Genomic DNA, 27,645 nt, shown 5'->3' on the forward strand with positions numbered 1-27,645 from the left:
TTGCACCTAAATCAACCATTTATCGGATCATCAAGAACTTCAAGGAGAGCGGTTCAATTGTTTTGAAGAAGGCTTCAGGGCGCCCAAGAAAGTCCAGCAAGCGCCAGGACCGTCTCCTAAAGTTGATTCAGCTGCGGGATCGGGGCACCACCAATACAGAGCTTGCTCAGGAATGGCAGCTGGCAGGTGTGAGTGCATCTGCATGCACAGTGAGGCGAAGACTTTTGGAGGATGGCCTGGTGTCAAGAAGGGCAGCAAAGAAGCCACTTCTCTCCAGGAAAAACATCAGGGACAAACTGATATTCTGCAAAAGGTACAGGGATTGTACTGCTGAGGACTGGGGTAAAGTCATTTTCTCTGATGAATCCCCTTTCCGATTGTTTAGAGCATCCGGAAAAAAGCTTGCCCGGAGAAGACAAGGTGAGCGCTACCATCAGTCCTGTGTCATGCCAACAGTAAAGCATCCTGAGACCATTCATGTGTGGGGTTGCTTCTCAGCCAAGGGAGTGGGCTCACTCACAATTTTGCCTAAGAACACAGCCATGAATAAAGAATGGTACCAACACATCCTCCGAGAGCAACTTCTCCCAACCATCCAGGAACAGTTTGGTGACGAACAATGCCTTTTTCAGCATGATGGAGCACCTTGCCATAAGGCAAAGGTGATAACTAAGTGATTCGGGGAACAAAACATCGATATTTTGGGTCCATGGCCAGGAAACTCCCTAGACCTTAATCCCATTGAGAACTTGTGGTCAATCCTCAAGAGGCGGGTGGACAAACAAAAACCCACAAATTCTGACAAACTCCAAGCATTGAATGGGCTGCCATCAGTCAGGATGTAGCCCAGAAGTTAATTGACAGCATGCCAGGCCGGATTGCAGAGGTCTTGAAAAAGAAGTGTCAACACTGAAAATATTGACTCTTTTCATCAACTTCATGTAATTGTCAATAAAAGCCTTTGACACTTATGAAATGCTTGTAATTATACTTCAGCATGCCATAGTAACATCTGTCAAAAATATCTAAAGACACTGAAGCAGCAAACTTTGGAAATTAATATTTGTGTCATTCTCAAAAATTTTGGCCACGACTGTACACAGTTGCCTGCATAACAATTAGCACGCCATGCAGAATCGACCAAGTGTGAACAAATACAACTTAACTGTTTCTTAATGCACATTGGTAAAAACCAACGACCAGGGGGGTCTAACTCATTTTGCCCCAGGGGCCACAATCGGTCTTCAACAAGGTCCAGAGGGCCGCATTGAAAATGTGTTATATTTCCTTGTAGTCAAAATTTGCTAAAAATATTTGACTATCCATCATTTTGGGAATGTTCTGTGCTCTCTGAATATTTGGGGATTAGCCTATTATCGAGCTGGACAGTCAAGAAATGGTATGAATGTACAGTTGAAGTCGGAAGTTTACATACACATATGTTGGAGTCATTAAAACTCGTTTTTCAACCACTCCACAAATTTCTTGTTAACAAACTATAGTTTTGGCAAGTCGGTTAGGACATCTACTTTGTGCATGACACAAGTAATCTTTCCAATAATTGTTTACAGACAGATTATTTCACTTATAATTCACTGTATCACAATTCCAGTGGGTCAGAAGTTGACAGCTTGGAAAATTCCAGACAATGATGTCATGGCTTTAGAAGCTTCTGATAGGCTAATTGACATCATTTGAGTCAATTAGAGGTGTACCTGTGGATTAATTTCAAGGCCTTCCTTCAATCTCAGTGCCTCTTTGCTTGACATTATGGGAAAATCAAAAGAAATCAGCCAAGACCTCAGAAAAGAAATTGTAGACCTCCACAAGTCTGGTTCATCCTTGGGAGCAATTTCCAAACACCTGAAGGTACCACGTTCATCTGTAGATGGTACGCAAGTATAAACATCATGGGACCACGCAGCCGTCATACTGCTCACGAAGGAGACGCGTTCTGTCTCCTAGAGATGAACGTACTTTGGTGCGAAAAGTGCAAATCAATCCTAGAACAACAGTGAAGGACATTGTGAAGATGCTGGAGGTAACAGGTACAGAAGTATCTCTATCCACAGTAAAAACGAGTCCTATATCGACATAACCTGAAAGGCTGCTTAGCAAGGAAGAAGCCACTGCTCCAAAACCGCCATAAAAAAGCCAGACTACGGTTTGCAACTGAACATGGGGACATATAACCAATTTTTTTTTCTGATGAAACAAAAATAGAACTGTTTGGCCATAATGACCATCGTTATGTTTGGAGGAAAAAGGGGGATGCTTGCAAGCCGAAGCACACCATCCCAACCGTGAAACACGGGAGTGGCAGCATCATGTTGTGGAGCTGCTTTGCTGCAGGAGGGACTGGTGCACTTCACAAAATAGATGGCATCCTGAGGTAGGAAAATTATGTGGATATATTGAAGCAACATCTCAAGACATCAGTCATGAAGTTAAAACTTGGTCGCAAATGGGTCTTCCAAATGGACAATGACCCCAAGAATACTTCCAAAGTTGTGGCAAAATGGCTTAAGGACAACAAAGTCAAGGTATTGGAGTGGCCATCACAAAGCCCTGACCTCAATCTTATAGAAAATTTGTGGGCAGAACTGAAAAAGCGTGTGCGAGCAAGGAGGCCTACAAACCTGACTCAGTTACACCAGCTCTGTCAGGAGGAATGGGCCAAAATTCACCCAACTTATTGTGGGAAGCTTGTGGAAGGCTACCTGAAACGTTTGACCCAAGTTAAACAATTTAAAGACAATGTTACCAAATACTAATTGAGTGTATGTAAATTAATGTGATGAACGAAATAACATCTCAAATAATTCATTCTCTCTACTATTATTCTGACATTTCACATTCTTAAAATAAAGTGGTGATCCTAACTGACCTAAAACAGGGAATTTTTACTAGGATTAAATGTCAGGAATTGTGAAAAACTGAGTTTAAATGTATTTGGCTAAGGTGTATGTAAACTTGGGACTTCAACTGTAGGTCCATTGACTGCACAGTGACGATTAGCGAGCTGGACAGTCAATAAACTGTATGAATATTAGTCCATTATCATTTCTACACAGTTTTGATTTGGTTTTAGTCATTTGAAAGTATATAGAGAAATTAGGTCCTTAAATTGATTAACTTAATATCGCATATGACTCATAAATGGTTTATTGAGCTTACATTAACAAGAATTAGAGCATGTCCTGAATAAATGAAAAAAAATAAACAAGGCATCTTCAATAAAACGACAACACACCACTTTAAAGCTCATGCAAATATGTATTTAAAATGTGTCCTGCAGGGATTTGGGCTTGTAACCTACTGCTCGTAGACTCAGAGTATGTAATTGTTCGAGCAAATGGGTCTGCTTTCGCTGCGTCCATAAGGAGCCAGCGGATGTTCAAAGAGACAACCAGTTGCTCAGTATCCTGTCAAGCCAAAAGTACTCACGTGCATGTCACGGCGGAGCATCCTCGACCTGTTGCATTGGAAGAAGAAAGATATTACATTGTGGCAGTAATAAATTAACAACATTTTAGGTTGCTCATACAGGTATGTGTTATTTGGAAGTTGAATAACAAAATAATTGTTAATTTTGATAAGCCCCTTTAGAGGCGTCTCTGTTTGTTCGCGTCTCAATCTCTGGCATTGTGCGCTGGTGGGTTCGGCGCTCAGGAGGGGACCATGGTAGTGGTAGAGCTGGAGAAGGAGGTGCTCCCGCTGCCTCCACGGTACCGGTTCCGAGACCTGTTGCTGGGTGACTGGCAGGCTGATGACAGGTAGGAAATCTATTCCAACTTGTTTATTCAGAAGAAACCTGTGTTGGCGCACAACAATCTAGCCTACCCATGGTACCCTGTAATTGATCACAAGTTAAATGAATCGTCATTTGCAGTCACTCACTAAGCTAAGAAATTCATCTTTGCGTTGCCATCGCAACCAAAAAAGAGAACCAGGCTACTGTAATAATTTCATTTTTATTGATCTGGCTCTGTTGATGGCGCTGTGAAAGAGGATAGGCTACAACGAGCCACTGTGCAGCAGCAACAGGTTTCATAATGGAAAAGACTGAACTAAAAGCACAGACTCTATGTTAATGCTTGTGTGTGCATGCGTGTGTTTGCATAGGCATTACGTTTTTCAGCTATGCATCTTGTCCATGCGTGGAAGTCAGGCATGTCAAATCCATTTTGATATGTATAATTATGAACGTACATTTGGGAAAGTGTTAATAATTAGGTAGTAATGTGAGCCTCTGGCAGCCATTCATTTAGTCATTATACCACCTATCTATTATTTATCAAGCCTTAGATTGGGTTGATTTATCATGCTCCCTTTCTTTACCCTGGCTGGGTATGGTCAGGGCTGTTCCAAAAGCAGAACATATGGCCCTACCAAGAGTGTCTATTAACCTGTACTTAACCATCCATTTTCAAGATAATATATTTATCTTTTCCCCATGCATATATATTAATATGGGTATGCTTGCCACACTTGGTGTGGATATTTCATTATAGGGACTAATGGAATACTGAACCACCATTTCACAACTGTACCCCTGGTTGGTTGGTGAGAAATGAGGACCAAAACAGCAGGTTGACTTTTTATTGGGATGAGTTTTGTCCTGGAGGAATAACTGAGCGATTTCTGATAGATAGATAGGCCAGCTGCAAAGTCAAAGTTCATGACAAAAAACGCTAACTTGCACCAAAACACGTGCTTGTGGTCTTCCTCCTGAGTGGGTGTTTAAAATAACATAATTGAAGAAGACTATATGTACTGAACAAAAATATAAAGTCACGTGAAATGTTGGTCCCATGTTTCATGAGCTGAAATAAAAGATCCCAGAAATGTTCCATCTGTACAAAAAGCTTATTTCTCTCAAATTTGGTGCACAAATTTGTTTACATGCCTCTTAGTGAGCATCTCTCCTTTGCCAAGATAATCCATCCACCAGACAGGTGTGGCATATCAAGAAGCTGATTAAACAGCATGATCATTACACAGGGGCACCTTGTGTTGGGGACAATAAAATGCCACTCTAAAAATGTGCAGTTTTGTCAGACAACACAATGCCACAGATGTCTCAAGTGTTGAGGGAGTGTGCAATTGGCATGCTGACTGCAGGAATGTCCAACAGAGCTGTTGCCAGAGAATTTAATATTCATATCTCGACCATCAGTGCCCGACAACGTCGTTTTAGAGAATTTGGCAGTACATCCAACTGGCCTCACAACCGCAGACAACGTGTAACCACGCCAGCCCAGGACCTCCACATCCGGCTGAGGAGTATTTCTGTCTGTAATAAAGCCCCTTTGTGTGGAAAACTCATTCTGATTGGCTGGGCCTGACTCCCCAGTGGGTGGACCTGGCTCCCATGAGGGTGGGCCCATGCCCTCCTAAGCCCACCCATGGCTGCGCTCCTGCCCAGTCATGTGAAATCCATAGATTAAGGCCAAATGAATGTATTTCAATTGACTGATTTCCTCCTATGAACGGTAACTCAGTAAAATCTTAGAAATTGTTGCATGTTGCGTTTATATTTTTGTTCACAGTATAAAAAGGGTTGAAGAAGGCTTCCATTTAAACAACATTATCCAATACTACAGAGGCAGTAATGCTACGGTTGAATGGCCCTGGTCGCAAAAATAAACAGTAATGCTATAACATTACTGAAACAATATCTGAGATATGTCACAAATGGGGTGTTATAATCGTATTTGTCTCTCAGAGCTGAAAAGGACCCTAGCTTCATTTACAATACTATTATTTCCCATGAACTCCCAAAGGCCTTATTGTTAAGTGTGAAGTACAGGCCTTGTGGTCTGTGCATGGTCATCCTCTCACCAGTAGCCTCTTGTAATGTGTAACCTCATTCAGATGGGGAGAAAGATAAATCCTGGTTACAGTTCAGTGGTGAAAGCCAAGGTTGTCTTTAGCACAGTGAGACACTTTCCCTTCTTCGGAATGCGGTTAGAATGTGATCTACAAAGATATCTGTCCAACCAACCCCTAGAAAGAGTAGAACATCTGTCTTCTTGGTATTAACTAAAGCACCGTAGCCAAATGTCTGAGGAGGAAGATGGAAAATGCATATGACAGAAACAAAGTGGACATTAAGTGGGGAACATGGGGGCCATAAACTTCGGGACTGTCCCCATTGTCTGCATGGCTGAGAGCTTCCAGGAACACTGAGCAGATGTGCTTCAACTGCTGCTCCCAGAGAGAGCACATTGTTGTACTACTTATGTATAATGTGTTCCCTGCTGTAGTGTTTTGGAGATGGCTGGGTGCTCATCACTCCAAAGGCTTCAGCAGGCACAGTGCTGCTCCGAGCGACACTGTGGGATCTCTTCATGTTCACTCTGCACTCCTCTTTGTTGAATGTGGCAGCAGACACACTCTCACACACTCTCTCACACACTCTCTCTCACACACACACACACACACACGCACACACACACACACACACACACACACACACACACACACACACACACACACACACACACACACACACACACACACACACACACACACACACACACACACACACACACACAGCAGTTGAAACTGAGTGCCACTCCTCTTCAATGGGACTGGGTTTCAATAAGAGAAAAGTGACTAAATTCTGTTTGAAGCTGGTGTGGTGATGGGAATGTAAGGGTTTGTGTGTGTGTGTGTGTGTGTGTGTGTGTGTGTGTGTGTGTGTGTGTGTGTGTGTGTGTGTGTGTGTGTGTGTGTGTGTGTGTGTGTGTGTGTGTGTGTGTGTGTGTGTGTGTGTGTGTGTGTGTGTGTGTGTGAGACGTCGTGTGAGAGTTAGTGAGAAAAAGAGTGAGAGTTAGACAGAGACAGAATGAAAGCGAGAAGGAGGGATGCAGGGCATTTTATCCTATCCTGATTCATGGTGTTGATATCATTGGCTGTGGGAGTATTACCAGGTAAAAAATGGACTCGGTGCAGAAGAGAGTCGGCTGATTAATGGTGACAGACAGCTTAATTCCCAGGCTGAATCACAGACAGTTTGTCCCGCATGTCACAATGTTTGCTCTATTAATCAATGCTTCAACACTCTCCCACTTACACACACACACACACACACACACACACACACACACACACACACACACACACACACACACACACACACACACACACACACACACACACACACACGCAAACACACACACGCAAACAAACAAACACGTACATTCTCACACAAGGATCCTCACACACATGCTTACATACGCACACACACACATACATATCACATACTCACACACACACACAATCAGAGAATGTTCACACATCTACGTAAATAGTCACACATGTTCACACGTCCAGGCACACAAACGCTTGCACACATAAGTTGTCTTTTTTCACATACACACACATTGTGCTCTGGGAAAACACACATTACTGAGCCCTTTAACTCCCTCTCCACTCCTTCGCCCATGGACCCTCTTCCCCCTTCACTATTTCCTCAACACATAGTACCATGTCGTTACTTTACCCTCCTTGAACTCCCTCCTCCCCTTCCCATGTTTGTTTTGATTGCTGGAGTGCCTCTTGTCTTCACACACCACAAATACTCTGCTCAGACCTCCACTGAAGCAGCCTCATGGCAAACATTCCTGTAAGCTCACGAGATCAGGCAGCTTACAAGGCTACTGCTCAAGGCCTCTCGTCTGGATTCTGAATTTAACTACTGCAGTGGTGTTATTGTATGGTTTATGCTGTGATATGCTAAAAATATTCATTTGTCAACTATCAGCGAACATTATTGTTACAGACAGTACCTTCTGTTAGCAGATATGACACAAGTATTGTAAACATTCATCCTGAGCTGAAATGCAATGATCAGCACAAAATACAACAGTTTACAGCTTGAAGTACAGCTGTAAACTCTTGTTATTTTCTTCCGATTATTTCCTTTCAGCTCAGAGTGAACCTTTACAATTGCTTCCCTCGTTTGTTTGACCTATCATCATCGTTGGTTGTTCATTGGTTGTTCCATGTGAGCGGTTATGGAGTTGTCTAGTGACGAGGATATTTTCCTTTCATTAGTAAAGCAGTGATGGTCTTGAATCAAGCACTTGATGGACCATTTGTACACAACCCAGAGCTTAATACTTCATCAAGTGTTTGTTTGATGGTTGTCTATACACAACAAGAATAATGTCTGTGCAGCCTTCATACTTGGCGCTCACTATGGCATGGCAATCTATTCAAGTGCCAATGTTTCACTCCAACACCCACTTGTCAGTCTGAGGTTGGATGACACACACACACACACACACACACACACACACACACACACACACACACACACACACACACACACACACACACACACACACACACACACACACACACACACACACACACACACACACACACACACACACACACACACAGTTTATGACACATACAGAGGGAAAGGAATCCCCCCACAGTATGACTTGTTTGGCTGAATTGTTTAGAGTGGAATGAGACAGTCTCATCACAGCAGCCAGTCTCAGTGGGGCTTGGAGCAAAGTCTGGTATTATCATACAAATGAGAGCTTTTTGTCTTTAAGACAAAATCTCTTTTTGACTGTCGCCTTCCCCCATCATCCCTCATTCAATCTCACCCACATCTCGGCTATTTTCTCTTCCAATGCTCCAGCTCCTTCTGGCCCTCTCTCCAAGGCTCAGTTTGGCAAGGATGAAAGAACCGGAACATGATTAGTAATCATTGAAACTGCTAATATTCATAGTCTGCTTCTCCCTGATCACTATGAGGAAGTGATCTGTTGCTGCTCAGTATCTACATCTGAGATGGGTTTTACATCTTGTAAATTAACTCATCTAATGGGATTCTCTGATAAGGAATCCAGCATTACAGAGAATTATGCAGCACAATGGTTGATACAGAGGGAGAGAATAGTACAAAGAGAGTGATACAGAGATACAGATGGAGTCTGTGATCAGATCTGAGGCAGGGAGAGAGGTGGTGGAGGAGGTGAGAGGGGCATTGTGGGTGTCGGAGTCCACAAAGCTCTAATGAGCTTCCTGATTGATGTGAAGTGTTTTGGGTAACCCTCCAACACACCCAGTAGGTAAACATTAGCATCAAAGTAAACAAAAAAAACAGTTTTAATGTGAATTAATTTGGTTGAGGTTTTTAATTGGCAGGCAGAATCATCCACAATGTTTAGCCCTGAAGCTGAGGCACGGTGGGCAGATAATGGCGGCATTTCAGCCTTGACAAATTAAACAGTGCCAGTGTCCCTGACTTTTAATGACACAATTAAATCTCCAACAAGCTAATTAATAAGACCAAAGAGGAGAGGGCGGGCGGGCGCCTGGGCTGAACGGAGGAGGCAGGCCTTCATTCAGAAAACAAATTAGCAGGGAGGTAGAGAGCCTAGGCAGACTCCTGGCCTGTCTCGTTGGTTGGTGTATTCTTCTCTCACCATGCAGTGGGGAATACTCTGGTTCATATTGTGTAATGTTGGGTCTCCCTCTCTGCTAGGTACAAAATACTGTAGCCATATCCCCTCCCTGCTAGGTACAAAATACTGTAGCCATATCCCCTCCCTGCTAGGTACAAAATACTGTAGCCATATCCCCTCTCTGCTAGGTACAAAATACTGTAGCCATATCCCCTCTCTGCTAGGTACAAGATACTGTAGCCATATCCCCTCTCTGCTAGGTACAAGATACTGTAGCCATATCCCCTCTCTGCTAGGTACAAGATACTGTAGCCATATCCCCTCTCTGCTAGGTACAAGATACTGTAGCCATATCCCCTCTCTGCTAGGTACAAGATACTTGAGCCATATCCCCTCTCTGCTAGGTACAAGATACTGTAGCCATATCCCCTCTCTGCTAGGTACAAAATACTATAACCATATCCCCTCTCTGCTAGGTACAAGATACTGTAGCCATATCCCCTCTCTGCTAGGTACAAAATACTGTAGCCATATCCCCTATCTGCTAGGTACAAGATACTGTAGCCATATCCCCTCTCTGCTAGGCACAAGATACTGTAGCCATATCCCCTCTCTGCTAGGTACAAGATATTGTAGCCATATCCCCTCTCTGCTAGGTACAAGATACTGTAGCCATATCCCCTCTCTGCTAGGTACAAAATACTGTAGCCATATCCCCTCTCTGCTAGGTACAAAATACTGTAGCCATATCCCCTCTCTGCTAGGTACAAAATACTGTAGCCATATCCCCTCTCTGCTAGGTACAAGATGCTGTAGCCATATCCCCTCTCTGCTAGGTACTAAATACTGTAGCCATATCCCCTCTCTGCTAGGTACAAAATACTGTAGCCATATCCCCTCTCTGCTAGGTACAAAATACTGTAGCCATATCCCCACCCTGCTAGGTACAAAATACTGTAGACATATCCCCTCCCTGCTAGGTACAAAATACTGTAGCCATATCCCCTCTCTGCTAGGTACAAAATACTGTAGCCATATCCCCTCTCTGCTAGGTACAAAATACTGTAGCCATATCCCCTCTCTGCTAGGTACAAAATACTGTAGCCATATCCCCTCTCTGCTAGGTACAAGATACTGTAGCCATATCCCCTCTCTGCTAGGTACAAGATACTGTAGCCATATCCCCTCTCTGCTAGGTACAAGATACTGTAGCCATATCCCCTCTCTGCTAGGTACAAGATACTGTAGCCATATCCCCTCTCTGCTAGGTACAAGATACTGTAGCCATATCCCCTCTCTGCTAGGTACAAGATACTGTAGCCATATCCCCTCTCTGCTAGGTACAAGATACTGTAGCCATATCCCCTCTCTGCTAGGTACAAGATACTGTAGCCATATCCCCTCTCTGCTAGGTACAAGATACTGTAACCATATCCCCTCTCTGCTAGGTACAAGATACTGTAGCCATATCCCCTCTCTGCTAGGTACAAGATACTTGAGCCATATCCCCTCTCTGCTAGGTACAAGATACTGTAGCCATATCCCCTCTCTGCTAGGTACAAGATACTTGAGCCATATCCCCTCTCTGCTAGGTACAAGATACTGTAGCCATATCCCCTCTCTGCTAGGTACAAAATACTGTAGCCATATCCCCTCTGCTAGGCACAAGATACTGTAGCCATATCCCCTCTCTGCTAGGCACAAGATACTGTAGCCATATCCCCTCTCTGCTAGGTACAAGATACTGTAGCCATATCCCCTCTCTGCTAGGTACAAGATACTGTAGCCATATCCCCTCTCTGCTAGGTACAAGATACTGTAGCCATATCCCCTCTCTGCTAGGTACAAGATACTTGAGCCATATCCCCTCTCTGCTAGGTACAAGATACTGTAGCCATATCCCCTCTCTGCTAGGTACAAGATACTTGAGCCATATCCCCTCTCTGCTAGGTACAAGATACTGTTGCCATATCCCCTCTCTGCTAGGTACAAAATACTGTAGCCATATCCCCTCTGCTAGGTACAAGATACTGTAGCCATATCCCCTCTCTGCTAGGCACAAGATACTGTAGCCATATCCCCTCTCTGCTAGGTACAAGATATTGTAGCCATATCCCCTCTCTGCTAGGTACAAGATACTGTAGCCATATCCCCTCTCTGCTAGGTACAAAATACTGTAGCCATATCCCCTCTCTGCTAGGTACAAAATACTGTAGCCATATCCCCTCTCTGCTAGGTACAAAATACTGTAGCCATATCCCCTCTCTGCTAGGTACAAGATGCTGTAGCCATATCCCCTCTCTGCTAGGTACAAAATACTGTAGCCATATCCCCTCTCTGCTAGGTACAAAATACTGTAGCCATATCCCCTCTCTGCTAGGTACAAGATACTGTAGCCATATCCCCTCTCTGCTAGGTACAAGATACTTGAGCCATATCCCCTCTCTGCTAGGTACAAGATACTGTAGCCATATCCCCTCTCTGCTAGGTACAAAATACTATAACCATATCCCCTCTCTGCTAGGTACAAGATACTGTAGCCATATCCCCTCTCTGCTAGGTACAAAATACTGTAGCCATATCCCCTCTGCTAGGTACAAGATACTGTAGCCATATCCCCTCTCTGCAAGGCACAAGATACTGTAGCCATATCCCCTCTCTGCTAGGTACAAGATATTGTAGCCATATCCCCTCTCTGCTAGGTACAAGATACTGTAGCCATATCCCCTCTCTGCTAGGTACAAAATACTGTAGCCATATCCCCTCTCTGCTAGGTACAAAATACTGTAGCCATATCCCCTCTCTGCTAGGTACAAAATACTGTAGCCATATCCCCTCTCTGCTAGGTACAAAATACTGTAGCCATATCCCCTCTCTGCTAGGTACAAGATGCTGTAGCCATATCCCCTCTCTGCTAGGTACAAAATACTGTAGCCATATCCCCTCTCTGCTAGGTACAAAATACTGTAGCCATATCCCCTCTCTGCTAGGTACAAAATACTGTAGCCATATCCCCTCTCTGCTAGGTACAAGATACCGTAGCCATATCCCCTCTCTGCTAGGTACAAGATACTTGAGCCATATCCCCTCTCTGCTAGGTACAAGATACTGTAGCCATATCCCCTCTCTGCTAGGTACAAAATACTATAACCATATCCCCTCTCTGCTAGGTACAAGATACTGTAGCCATATCCCCTCTCTGCTAGGTACAAAATACTGTAGCCATATCCCCTCTGCTAGGTACAAGATACTGTAGCCATATCCCCTCTCTGCTAGGCACAAGATACTGTAGCCATATCCCCTCTCTGCTAGGTACAAGATATTGTAGCCATATCCCCTCTCTGCTAGGTACAAGATGCTGTAGCCATATCCCCTCTCTGCTAGGTACAAAATACTGTAGCCATATCCCCTCTCTGCTAGGTACAAAATACTGTAGCCATATCCCCTCTCTGCTAGGTACAAGATACTGTAGCCATATCCCCTCTCTGCTAGGTACAAAATACTGTAGCCATATCCCCTCCCTGCTAGGTACAAAATACTGTAGCCATATCCCCTCTCTGCTAGGTACAAAATACTGTAGCCATATCCCCTCTCTGCTAGGTACAAGATACTGTAGCCATATCCCCTCTCTGCTAGGTACAAGATACTGTAGCCATATCCCCTCTCTGCTAGGTACAAGATACTGTAGCCATATCCCCTCTCTGCTAGGTACAAGATACTGTAGCCATATCCCCTCTCTGCTAGGTACAAGATACTGTAGCCATATCCCCTCTCTGCTAGGTACAAGATACTGTAGCCATATCCCCTCTCTGCTAGGTACAAAATACTATAACCATATCCCCTCTCTGCTAGGTACAAGATACTGTAGCAATATCCCCTCTCTGCTAGGTACAAAATACTGTAGCCATATCCCCTATCTGCTAGGTACAAGATACTGTAGCCATATCCCCTATCTGCTAGGCACAAGATACTGTAGCCATATCCCCTCTCTGCTAGGTACAAGATATTGTAGCCATATCCCCTCTCTGCTAGGTACAAGATACTGTAGCCATATCCCCTCTCTGCTAGGTACAAAATACTGTAGCCATATCCCCTCTCTGCTAGGTACAAAATACTGTAGCCATAACCCCTCTCTGCTAGGTACAAAATACTGTAGCCATATCCCCTCTCTGCTAGGTACAAGATGCTGTAGCCATATCCCCTCTCTGCTAGGTACTAAATACTGTAGCCATATCCCCTCTCTGCTAGGTACAAAATACTGTAGCCATATCCCCTCTCTGCTAGGTACAAAATACTGTAGCCATATCCCCACCCTGCTAGGTACAAAATACTGTAGACATATCCCCTCCCTGCTAGGTACAAAATACTGTAGCCATATCCCCTCTCTGCTAGGTACAAAATACTGTAGCCATATCCCCTCTCTGCTAGGTACAAAATACTGTAGCCATATCCCCTCTCTGCTAGGTACAAGATACTGTAGCCATATCCCCTCTCTGCTAGGTACAAGATACTGTAGCCATATCCCCTCTCTGCTAGGTACAAGATACTGTAGCCATATCCCCTCTCTGCTAGGTACAAGATACTGTAGCCATATCCCCTCTCTGCTAGGTACAAGATACTGTAGCCATATCCCCTCTCTGCTAGGTACAAGATACTGTAGCCATATCCCCTCTCTGCTAGGTACAAGATACTGTAGCCATATCCCCTCTCTGCTAGGTACAAGATACTGTAGCCATATCCCCTCTCTGCTAGGTACAAGATACTATAACCATATCCCCTCTCTGCTAGGTACAAGATACTGTAGCCATATCCCCTCTCTGCTAGGTACAAGATACTTGAGCCATATCCCCTCTCTGCTAGGTACAAGATACTGTAGCCATATCCCCTCTCTGCTAGGTACAAGATACTTGAGCCATATCCCCTCTCTGCTAGGTACAAGATACTGTAGCCATATCCCCTCTCTGCTAGGTACAAAATACTGTAGCCATATCCCCTCTGCTAGGCACAAGATACTGTAGCCATATCCCCTCTCTGCTAGGCACAAGATACTGTAGCCATATCCCCTCTCTGCTAGGTACAAGATACTGTAGCCATATCCCCTCTCTGCTAGGTACAAGATACTGTAGCCATATCCCCTCTCTGCTAGGTACAAGATACTGTAGCCATATCCCCTCTCTGCTAGGTACAAGATACTATAACCATATCCCCTCTCTGCTAGGTACAAGATACTGTAGCCATATCCCCTCTCTGCTAGGTACAAGATACTTGAGCCATATCCCCTCTCTGCTAGGTACAAGATACTGTAGCCATATCCCCTCTCTGCTAGGTACAAGATACTTGAGCCATATCCCCTCTCTGCTAGGTACAAGATACTGTTGCCATATCCCCTCTCTGCTAGGTACAAAATACTGTAGCCATATCCCCTCTGCTAGGTACAAGATACTGTAGCCATATCCCCTCTCTGCTAGGCACAAGATACTGTAGCCATATCCCCTCTCTGCTAGGTACAAGATATTGTAGCCATATCCCCTCTCTGCTAGGTACAAGATACTGTAGCCATATCCCCTCTCTGCTAGGTACAAGATACTGTAGCCATATCCCCTCTCTGCTAGGTACAAAATACTATAACCATATCCCCTCTCTGCTAGGTACAAGATACTGTAGCCATATCCCCTCTCTGCTAGGTACAAAATACTGTAGCCATATCCCCTATCTGCTAGGTACAAGATACTGTAGCCATATCCCCTATCTGCTAGGCACAAGATACTGTAGCCATATCCCCTCTCTGCTAGGTACAAGATATTGTAGCCATATCCCCTCTCTGCTAGGTACAAGATACTGTAGCCATATCCCCTCTCTGCTAGGTACAAAATACTGTAGCCATATCCCCTCTCTGCTAGGTACAAAATACTGTAGCCATATCCCCTCTCTGCTAGGTACAAAATACTGTAGCCATATCCCCTCTCTGCTAGGTACAAGATGCTGTAGCCATATCCCCTCTCTGCTAGGTACTAAATACTGTAGCCATATCCCCTCTCTGCTAGGTACAAAATACTGTAGCCATATCCCCTCTCTGCTAGGTACAAAATACTGTAGCCATATCCCCACCCTGCTAGGTACAAAATACTGTAGACATATCCCCTCCCTGCTAGGTACAAAATACTGTAGCCATATCCCCTCTCTGCTAGGTACAAAATACTGTAGCCATATCCCCTCTCTGCTAGGTACAAAATACTGTAGCCATATCCCCTCTCTGCTAGGTACAAAATACTGTAGCCATATCCCCTCTCTGCTAGGTACAAGATACTGTAGCCATATCCCCTCTCTGCTAGGTACAAGATACTGTAGCCATATCCCCTCTCTGCTAGGTACAAGATACTGTAGCCATATCCCCTCTCTGCTAGGTACAAGATACTGTAGCCATATCCCCTCTCTGCTAGGTACAAGATACTGTAGCCATATCCCCTCTCTGCTAGGTACAAGATATTGTAGCCATATCCCCTCTCTGCTAGGTACAAGATACTGTAGCCATATCCCCTCTCTGCTAGGTACAAGATACTGTAGCCATATCCCCTCTCTGCTAGGTACAAGATACTATAGCCATATCCCCTCTCTGCTAGGTACAAGATACTGTAGCCATATCCCCTCTCTGCTAGGTACAAGATACTTGAGCCATATCCCCTCTCTGCTAGGTACAAGATACTGTAGCCATATCCCCTCTCTGCTAGGTACAAGATACTTGAGCCATATCCCCTCTCTGCTAGGTACAAGATACTGTAGCCATATCCCCTCTCTGCTAGGTACAAAATACTGTAGCCATATCCCCTCTGCTAGGCACAAGATACTGTAGCCATATCCCCTCTCTGCTAGGCACAAGATACTGTAGCCATATCCCCTCTCTGCTAGGTACAAGATACTGTAGCCATATCCCCTCTCTGCTAGGTACAAGATACTGTAGCCATATCCCCTCTCTGCTAGGTACAAGATACTGTAGCCATATCCCCTCTCTGCTAGGTACAAGATACTATAACCATATCCCCTCTCTGCTAGGTACAAGATACTGTAGCCATATCCCCTCTCTGCTAGGTACAAGATACTTGAGCCATATCCCCTCTCTGCTAGGTACAAGATACTGTAGCCATATCCCCTCTCTGCTAGGTACAAGATACTTGAGCCATATCCCCTCTCTGCTAGGTACAAGATACTGTTGCCATATCCCCTCTCTGCTAGGTACAAAATACTGTAGCCATATCCCCTCTGCTAGGTACAAGATACTGTAGCCATATCCCCTCTCTGCTAGGCACAAGATACTGTAGCCATATCCCCTCTCTGCTAGGTACAAGATATTGTAGCCATATCCCCTCTCTGCTAGGTACAAGATACTGTAGCCATATCCCCTCTCTGCTAGGTACAAAATACTGTAGCCATATCCCCTCTCTGCTAGGTACAAAATACTGTAGCCATATCCCCTCTCTGCTAGGTACAAAATACTGTAGCCATATCCCCTCTCTGCTAGGTACAAAATACTGTAGCCATATCCCCTCTCTGCTAGGTACAAAATACTGTAGCCATATCCCCTCTCTGCTAGGTACAAAATACTGTAGCCATATCCCCTCTCTGCTAGGTACAAAATACTGTAGCCATATCCCCTCTCTGCTAGGTACAAGATACTGTAGCCATATCCCCTCTCTGCTAGGTACAAAATACTATAACCATATCCCCTCTCTGCTAGGTACAAGATACTGTAGCCATATCCCCTCTCTGCTAGGTACAAAATACTATAGCCATATCCCCTCTCTGCTAGGTACAAGATACTGTAGCCATATCCCCTCTCTGCTAGGCACAAAATACTGTAGCCATATCCCCTCTCTGCTAGGTACAAGATACTGTAGCCATATCCCCTCTCTGCTAGGTACAAATACTGTAGCCATATCCCCTCTCTGCTAGGTACAAGATACTGTAGCCATATCCCCTCTCTGCTAGGTACAAAATACTGTAGCCATATCCCCTCTCTGCTAGGTACAAAATACTGTAGCCATATCCCCTCTCTGCTAGGTACAAGATGCTGTAGCCATATCCCCTCTCTGCTAGGTACAAAATACTGTAGCCATATCCCCTCTCTGCTAGGTACAAAATACTGTAGCCATATCCCCTCTCTGCTAGGTACAAAATACTGTAGCCATATCCCCTCTCTGCTAGGTACAAGATACCGTAGCCATATCCCCTCTCTGCTAGGTACAAGATACTTGAGCCATATCCCCTCTCTGCTAGGTACAAGATACTGTAGCCATATCCCCTCTCTGCTAGGTACAAAATACTATAGCCATATCCCCTCTCTGCTAGGTACAAGATACTGTAGCCATATCCCCTCTCTGCTAGGTACAAAATACTGTAGCCATATCCCCTCTGCTAGGTACAAGATACTGTAGCCATATCCCCTCTCTGCTAGGCACAAGATGCTGTAGCCATATCCCCTCTCTGCTAGGTACAAAATACTGTAGCCATATCCCCTCTCTGCTAGGTACAAGATGCTGTAGCCATATCCCCTCTCTGCTAGGTACAAAATACTGTAGCCATATCCCCTCTCTGCTAGGTACAAAATACTGTAGCCATATCCCCTCTCTGCTAGGTACAAAATACTGTAGCCATATCCCCTCTCTGCTAGGTACAAAATACTGTAGCCATATCCCCTCTCTGCTAGGTACAAGATACTGTAGCCATATCCCCTCCCTGCTAGGTTCAAAATACTGTAGCCATATCCCCTCTCTGCTAGGTACAAGATACTGTAGCCATATCCCCTCTCTGCTAGGTACAAAATACTGTAGCCATATCCCCTCTCTGCTAGGTACAAGATACTGTAGCCATATCCCCTCTCTGCTAGGTACAAGATACTGTAGCCATATCCCCTCTCTGCTAGGTACAAGATACTGTAGCCATATCCCCTCTCTGCTAGGTACAAGATACTGTAGCCATATCCCCTCTCTGCTAGGTACACGATACTGTAGCCATATCCCCTCTCTGCTAGGTACAAAATACTGTAGCCATATCCCCTCTCTGCTAGGTACAAAATACTGTAGCCATATCCCCTCTCTGCGAGGTACAAGATACTGTAGCCATATCCCCTCTCTGCTAGGTACAAGATACTGCAGCCATATCCCCTCTCTGCTAGGTACAAAATACTGTAGCCATATCCCCTCTCTGCTAGGTACAAGATACTGTAGCCATATCCCCTCTCTGCTAGGTACAAGATACTGTAGGGAAAAAAGTATTTGATCCCCTACTGATTTTGTACGTTTGCCCACTTACAAAGAAATGATCAGTCTATAATTTTAATAGTAGGTTTATTTGAACAGTGAGAGACAGAATAACAACAAAAAAATCCAGAAAAACGCATGTCAAAAATGTTATAAAATGATTTGCATTTTAATGAGGGAAATAAGTATTTGACCCCTCTGCAAAACATGACTTAGTACTTGGTGGCAAAACCCTTGTTGGCGATCACAGAGGTCAGACGTTTCTTGTAGTTGGCCACCAGGTTTGCACACATCTCAGGAGGGATTTTATCCCACTCCTCTTTGCAGATCTTCTCCAAGTCATTAAGGTTTCGAGGCTGACGTTTGGCAACTCGAACCTTCAGCTCACTGCACAGATTTTCTATGGGATTAAGGTCTGAAGACTGGCTGAAGACTGTATCATAATTATACTGTATAATCCTGGGGCTGCCTCCATACTCTGTATCATAATTATACTGTATACTGCTGGGGCTGCCTCAATACTCTATATCATAATTATACTGTATAATGCTGGAGCTGCCTCAATACTCTATATCATAATTATACTGTATAATGCTGGGGCTGCCTCCATACTCTGTATCATAATTATACTATATAATGCTGGGGCTACCTCCATACTCTGAATCATGTGTACAATATTGCTATCTCCCCTCTCGTGGTCTAAGTAAGAATGCTGTGTATCTGAACATTGTGTACCTCACCTCTGGTCACAGTGTAATGTAAAAAACCTCCCTTTGTGCAGTGTTCCTCTCCTAGCCTTAAGTGTTAAGTATGATAATTGACTGCTAAGAGATAGTTCTTATATAAGGGATCATTTGATAAGAACTTGTTGAATCCACAGTGTGATAGACCCTACGGCATGTCCTTTTTACATTTTTATTTCACCTTTATTTTGACTGGGGAGATTGAGACCAAGGTCTCTTTTCCAAATGTGCCCTGTATAATACAATAATAAATACAAAATATATATACACTATATATACAAAAGGATGTGGACACCCCTTTAAATTAGTGGATTCGGCTATTTCAGCCACACCCGTTGCTGACAGGTGTATTAAATCGAGCACACAACCATGCAATGTCCATAGACAAAGATTGGCAGTAGAATGGCCTTATTGACGAGCTCAGTGACTTTCTACGTGGCATCGTCATAGGATGCCACCTTTCCAACATGTCAGTACATAAAATGTCTGCCCTACTAGAGCTGTCCTGGTCAACTGTAAGTGCTGTTATTGTGAAGTGGAAATGTCTCGGAGCAGCAATGGTTCAGCCGCGAAGTCATAGGCCATACAAGCTCACAGAACAGACCGTCTGTCCTCGGTTGCAACACTCAGTTCCAAACTGCCCCTGGAAGCAACGTTAACACAATAACTTTTCACTGGGAGCTTCATGAAATGGGTTTCCATGGCCGAGCAGCCGCACACAAGCCTAAGATCACCATGCACAATGCCAAACTTCGGCTGGAGTGGTGTAAAGCTCGCCGCCATTGGAGCATTGGAAATGCGTTCTCTGGAGTGATGAATCACACTGTCCGACAGACGAATCTGGGTTTGGCGGATGCCAGGAGAAAACTACCTGCCCAAATGCATAGTGTGAAGTCCAACTGTAAAGTTTGGTGGAGGCGAAAGAATGGTCTGGGGCTGTTTTTCATGGTTCGGGCTAGGCCCCTTAGTTTCATTGAAGGGGAATCTTAAGCATACAATGACATTTTATACGATTCTGTGCCACCATGTCACGGCTGTTTAAAGGTTCGGACCAAAGCGCAGAATGGTTGTAGTTCCACATATTTATTATTACCGTGAAATGTTGCAATACACCAAATACTTGAAACAACAAAACAACAAAACCGTGACGCAGAGAGAAATACACACTACTCAAAAATTAACAACCCACAAACACAAGTGGAAAAACCCCCTACTTAAATATGATCTCCAATTAGAGACAACGAGGACCGGCTGCCTCTAATTGGAGATCATCCAACAACCCCAACATAGAAATAGAAACCTAGAAAAACCACATAGAAACAGATAACAAGAAAACCACCCAAAAACACCCCCTGTCACGCCCTGACCTACTCTACTATAGAAAATGACATCTTACAAGGGTCAGGACGTGACACACCAACTTTGTGGCAGCAGGTTGGAAAAGGTCCTTTCCTGTTTCAGCATGACAATGCCCCTGTGCACAAAGCGAGGCCCACACAGAAATGGTTTGTAGAGATCGGTGTAGAAGAACTTGACTGGCCTGCACAGAGCCCTGAACTCTTTGAAATTGAGCTCAGGGGCATTCTTTTTCCATTGTTCATCCTTGAGATATTTCTACAACTTGATTGGAGTCCACCTATGGTAAATTCAATTGATTGGACATGATTTGGAAAAGCACACACCTGTCTATATAAGGTCCCACAGTTGACAGTGCATGTCACAGCAAAAACAAAGCCATGAGGTCAAAGGAATTGTTCGTAGAGCTCAGAGACAGGATTGTGTCGAGGCACAAAAAATGTCTGCAGCATTGAAGGGAATGCGATGGCCACTCTGAGACAGCTCCAGAATTCCTCTGTGGAGATGGGAGAACCTTCCAGAAGGATAACCATCTCTGCAGCACTCCACCAAACAGGCCAGATGGAAGCCACTCCTCAGTAAAAGGCACATGACAGTTGGAGTTTGCCAAAAGGCACCTAAAGGACTCTCAGAATATGAGAAACAAGATTCTCTGGTCTGATGAAACCAAGATTGAACTCTTTGGCCTGAATGCCAAGCGTCATGTCTGAAGGAAACCTGGTAGCATGGTGGTGGCAGCATCATGCTGTGGAGATGTTTTTCAGCGGCAGGGACTGGGAGACTAGTCAGGATCGAGGGAAAGATGAACGGAGCATAGTACAGAGAGATCCTTGATGAAAACCTGCTACAGAGCACTCAGGACCTCAGACTGGGGTGCAAAGGTTCACCATTCAACAGGACAACGACCCTAGGCACACAGCCAAGACAACGCAGAATTGGCTTCGGGACAAATCTCTGAATGTCAATGAGTGGCCCAGCCAGAGCCTGGACTTGAACCCGTCTATGCATGTGTGTGTGAGCGTATGTTGTGTGTATTGTGTGTTGGAGTGTCAGTGTTGTATGTGTGAGTGTGTGGATAGAGTATAGTGAGTGTGCATAGAGCCAGTGCAAGAGAGTCAGTGCAAAAAAAATAAAGACAAAAAATATATAATAAAGGGAGTCAATGTAAATTATCTGGGTAGCCATTTCATTAAGTGTTCAGCAGTCTTATGGCTTAGGGGTAGAAGCTGTTCAGGATCCTTTTTGTCCCAGACTTGGGCGCTCCGATACCGCTCGTTGTGGGGTAGCAGAGAGAACAGTCCATTTTTTATTTTATTGTATTTATTTTATTTAACCTTTATTTAACTATGACTTGGGTGGCTGGAGTCATTGACAATTTTTAGGGCCTTCCTCTGACACCGCCTGGTATAGAGGTCCTGGATGGCAGTGAGTTCGGCCCCAGTGATGTACTGGGCTGTACGCCCTACCCTCTGTAGCGCCTTGCCGCCGAATGCCAAGCAGTTGCCATACCAAGCGGTGATGCAGCCATTTAAGATGCTCTCAATGGTTTAGCTGTATAACTTTTTGAGGATCTGAGGGCCCATTGTACCCCTGCACATTGACTCGGTAATGGTACTCTGTGTGTATAGCCAAGTTATTGTTACTCATTGTGTATTTATTTCTCGTGTTATTATTATTACTTTTATTATTATTTTCTCTCTGCATCATTGGGAAGTGCCCGTAAGTAAGTGATTTGAAGGGAACGTTCTGTAAAGTTGTGATAACATTTGTTGTTAGCTGGGTAGAGCTTGGCTAGAAATCGGTTTGAGTAAAAGTGTATTGAGCACACTTACTAACTGTCATTGGACGTGCACAGTGCACAGCCCTGGTAAATGATGACTTTCATTTTGTGTGCAGGGGGAAAGGGCGAGCATCAGAGGCTCAAGCAAGGATACACAATCACATCCGTCACAGTGCAGAAGACGACTAGTGTTTTCCCTCATATCATACTAACTGTATACAGCAACATGATCTTCCTCCCTCCAGGCCTGTGGTTGGCCTGAGGCAGCTGTAGGGAGGATAGACCAGAGAGCCTTGAGCAGACCCTGAGTGGTTATCTTATTCTCAGGCAGTGAGGCGCACGGCCTCTGAGGGAGCGGCCTCATAAAATCCACAGTTTTGTTAAACGAATGTTTATTTCCTGCCCAACCGCTATGCGTTAATTAGCCTTGTATGAGTATTCCCTGACCGCTGCTTTCTAGTAAGACAAGCCCTGTCAGCACACAGTAGCTATCTGCTGGGTAAAATACAAGGGGTGGCTGGGGGTTATTGTGACAGTCATGGCATTTTGGATGACAGTAATCGGCCAGCCAAAATTACCAAGGTCTCCATAATAACTGTTTAAATATCAAAAAAACATATATTCTGTATATTATTTGTATTATTATTTATTTATTTATTTTCCTATTCTAATGATTATTACGGTAACCACGATCATTTGGCTGGCCAGTTACCGTCATCCCAAATTATTTTTTAGAAGCCTCTCCGATCCTGACTGCATGTGCTGCCATAGATAGAATGAATAGAACGGGCATCCCCATTCAAGGTTGGTTAGTGCTATCCGGGATCTTTGGGACGTCCCTACCCTAAACCCTAACCCTAACTTTAACCCATACGCTTACCCTAATCATAAACATTAACCTTAACCCTTACCTTAATTCTTACTTAAATCATTTTAAACGTCAACTTCAATGGGGTAGCAAGGACCATTAGAGGTTCCAAGTCCATTCTATTCATTCTGTTTCTATGTCTGCTACTGCATTGGGGGTGGGTTTCCTAGGCAACCAAAGACTCGTTTGCTTGTTTCAGCAAGGAGCAACAAAGTTTCATCCCATTGTTAAGAGTTCATGATACACTGTATACAGTGAGGGAAAAATGTATTTGATCCGCTGCTGATTTTGTACGTTTGCCCACTGACAAAGAAATTATCACTCTATAATTTTAATGGTAGGTTTATTTTAACAGTGAGAGACAGAATAACAACAAAAAAATCCAGAAAAAACGCATGTCAAAAATGTTATGAATTGATTTGCATTTTATTGAGGGAAATAAGTATTTGACCCCCTCTGCAAAACATGACTTAGTACTTGGTGGCAAAACCCTTGTTGGCAATCACAGAGGTCAGACGTTTCTTGTAGTTGGCCACCAGGTTTGCACACATCTCAGGAGGGATTTTGTCCCACTCCTCTATGCAGATCTTCTCTAAGTCATTAAGGTTTCGAGGCTGACGTTTGGCAACTCGAACCTTTAGCTCCCTCCACAGATTTTCTATGGGATTAAAGTCTGGAGACTGGCTAGGCCACTCCAGGACCTTAATGTGCTTCTTCTTGAGCCACTCCTTTGTTACCTTGGCCGTGTGTTTTGGGTCATTGTCATGCTGGAATACCCATCCACGACCCATTTTCAATGCCCTGGCTGAGAGAAGGAGGTTCTCAGCCAAGATTTGACGGTGCATGGCCCCGTCCATCATCCCTTTGATGCGGTGAAGTTGTCCTGTCCCCTTAGCAGAAAACACCCCCAAAGGATAATGTTTCCACCTCCATGTTTGACGGTGGGGATGGTGTTCTTGGGGTCATAGGCAGCATTCCTCCTCCTCCAAACACGGCGAGTTGAGTTGATGCCAAAGAGCTCCAATTTGGTCTCATCTGACCACAACACTTTCACCCAGTTGTCCTCTGAATCATTCAGATGTTCATTGGCAAACTTCAGACGGGCATGTATATGTGCTTTCTTGAGCAGGGGGACCTTGCGGGTGCTGCAGGATTTCAGTCCTTCACGGCGTAGTGTGTTACCAATTGTTTCCTTGGTGACTATGGTCCCATCTCCCTTGAGATCATTGACAAGATCCTCTGTGTAGTTCTGGGCTGATTCCTCACCGTTCTCATGATCATTGCAACTCCACGAGGTGAGATCTTGCATGGAGCCCCAGGCCGAGGGAGATTGACAGTTCTTTTGTGTTTCTTCCATTTGCGAATAATCGCACCAACTGTTGTCACCTTCTCAACAAGCTGCTTGGCGATGGTCTTGTAGCCCATTCCAGCCTTGAGTAGGTCTACAATCTTGTCCCTGACATCCTTGGAGAGCTCTTTGGTCTTGGCCATGGTGGAGAGTTTGGAATCTGATTGATTGCTTCTGTGGACAGGTGTCTTTTATACAGGTAACACGCTGAGATTAGGAGCACTCTCTTTAAGAGTGTGCTCTTAATCTCAGCTCGTTACCTGTATAAAAGACACCTGGGAAAAACTTATTTCCCTCATTAAAATGCAAATCAATTTATAACATTTTTGACATGTGTTTTTCTGGATTTTTTTGGTTGGTATTCTGTCTCTCGCTTTTCAAATAAACCTACCATTAAAATTATAGACTGATCATTTCTTTGTCAGTGGGCAAACGTACAAAATCAGCAGGGGATCAAATACTTTTTTCCCTCACTGTATATATATATATATATATATATATATATATATATATATCACTGTATATTAAACGGTTATGGTGGTTATTTTATTTTCATGGCGGTCTTCGTCCATAACCGTCGGTTACACGGTTATACAGTAATTGTGCCAGCCTATGTAGCAGTACACTGAAGCATGGGAATCAGAAGTAAACCTATACACCTGAGTAATGACGACAGATAGACTACAGGGATGGGTGTTTTCATAGAAATGTCATGAATTAAATCCAAGGCCTCCTTCATTGTTACGTTACATAAAGCCTTGTGTCATAGTTACCCATATAGCCTGTTAGGCTGTCAACTTCATGTTCTCCTGAGGGCTTGTTACTACCGTTCAAAAGTTTGGGGTCACTTAGAAATGTCCTTGTTTTTGAAAGAAAAGCACATTTTTGGTCCATTAAAATAACATCAAATTGATCAGAAATACAGTGTAGACATTGTTAATGTTGTAAATGACTATTGTATCTGGAAACGGCTGATTTTCAATGGAATATCTACATAGGCATACAGAGGCCCGTTATCACCAACCATCACTCCTGTGTTCCAATGACACGTTGTGTTAGCTACTCCAAGTTTATCATTTTAAAAGGCTAATTGATCATTAGAAAACCCTTTTGCAATTATGTTAGCACAGCTGAAAATGGCTGATTAAAGAAGCAATAAAGCTGGCCTTCTTTAGTCTAGTTGAGTATCTGGAGCATCAGCATTTGTGGGTTCGATTACAGGCTCAAAATGGCCAGAAACAAATAACTTTCTTCTGAAACTTGTCAGTCTTTTCTTGTTCTGAGAAATGAAGGCTATTCCATGCGAGAAATTATATATATTTATTTATTTATTTATTTTACACATAGAGTGACTCTTTGCTGACCTCTTTACACCACACATGATTTTATCCACTAACTTGTTATGAATATGTTATGTAAGATAAGACCTACATAATGTTATCTAGCAAAACTATTGTAAATTCCCAAAAGCCAGGCTTTGAATAAGACAAAAGAGACTGGAATGCAGGATGGATGAAAGAAGACCATAGGAAAGGATCAATACCTCTGATGTTATCTATCTGCCTCACAATGGTCTTGATCAATAAATAAATAACCTCTCTAGAAATAAGAACTAACCAAGAAATAGCCTCTCTAGAAATAAGAACTAACCAAGAAATAATCTCTCCAGAAATAATAACTAACTAAGTATTAACCAATCTACTCTACTAAAAATGCAATACATGGGGTACGGTTGCATAAGGGTATTTTGTAAAATGCAATTATCCACTATAGTGTGGAGGGATCACAAACATATCTTATCGCTTCCCTCTGTGTGTGTGTGTGTGTGTGTGTGTGTGTGTGTGTGTGTGTGTGTGTGTGTGTGTGTGTGTGTGTGTGTGTGTGTGTGTGTGTGTGTGTGTGTGTGTGTGTGTGTGTGTGTGTGTGGAGGGATCACAAACACACGTCCATCTGATCACTTCTCTCCCGGTACCAAATCATATTAGTGTAATACGCTGCAGGAATTGTATCGTGCTCCAAGCAGCCCATGAGACACTGAGAAGAGGGCACAGAGATGAATCAGCTCATATTTCACCCGTTTTCCTTTGCATGTGTCCCCTCGGAGGAAATATGAAATGTGCTATGAAATAGAATAAATACATTTTCATTTGATCAAATGTTAAATAGCTGTACATATCGGAGAACAATACATCATGTAGAATGAGGAGATTGGTAGATGCAATGCCACAGATGGTCGGATTGTCATTGTCTTTCTGAGTAGCTGGAATAAGAAAACATCTACAGTATTTAGTTGAGTAGCAGTGGTTTATCTGTTGTGATTGGTAGTGGTTAGGGTGAAATAAGGGTCTTTACTGAATAGAGGTCTTAGCTACAATAGGAATCGATCGTCCCAAGTAAATCCTACTTAACTTACTGTAGTTCAAACCTTAAGTGTCCTATCATAGCTGACACCCAATTCTTTCTGCAGACATATTGGAATCCCGTTCTATCACTCAAAGCCTTTTAACCCCCCATTCAAGTAGGATAAAGAGAGACGAGCCCGTGTGTGAGTAAACACAGGTTCCCGGAGTGAGAGAAGAGAGTGATGGAGACAGCCAGGGATGGAGGATTCACTGAGATGGGGGGATGAAGGGAAGGTAGCATGGAGGACAGCTGCACTGATGATGTATGGCGTGGCTTAATCAATAAAGATCTAACATTAGAGCTTGGCTGGAAATGGGTTGTAGTGAAAGGCTGTTGAGCACACATGCTTACTGTCATTTTGGCCTGCACAATGCACAGACCTGGGAAATGATGACTTTCATTTTGTGTGCAGTGTGTGAAGGGATTGTGGGGGCAGGGGAAAGGTGAGCATCGGAGGCT

The 27,645-nt window shown here is 43.8% G+C and overlaps 1 protein-coding gene across 1 annotated transcript in view; it reads left to right on the plus strand.

Moving 5' to 3' along the window:
• The first annotated feature begins 3,443 nt into the window (after nucleotides 1-3,443).
• Nucleotides 3,444-27,645, plus strand: part of LOC106606837 (potassium channel subfamily T member 2) — a 71,233-nt gene continuing 47,031 nt past the window's right edge. The window contains exon 1 of the mRNA XM_045720095.1: nucleotides 3,444-3,776. Coding sequence (XP_045576051.1) covers nucleotides 3,682-3,776 — 95 coding nt within the window. The 5' untranslated portion in view covers nucleotides 3,444-3,681. The remainder of the gene's footprint in view (nucleotides 3,777-27,645) is intronic.

The sequence above is a fragment of the Salmo salar genome, chromosome ssa06, assembly GCF_905237065.1.
Source record: "Salmo salar chromosome ssa06, Ssal_v3.1, whole genome shotgun sequence".
Classification (NCBI taxonomy): Eukaryota; Metazoa; Chordata; class Actinopteri; order Salmoniformes; family Salmonidae; genus Salmo; species Salmo salar.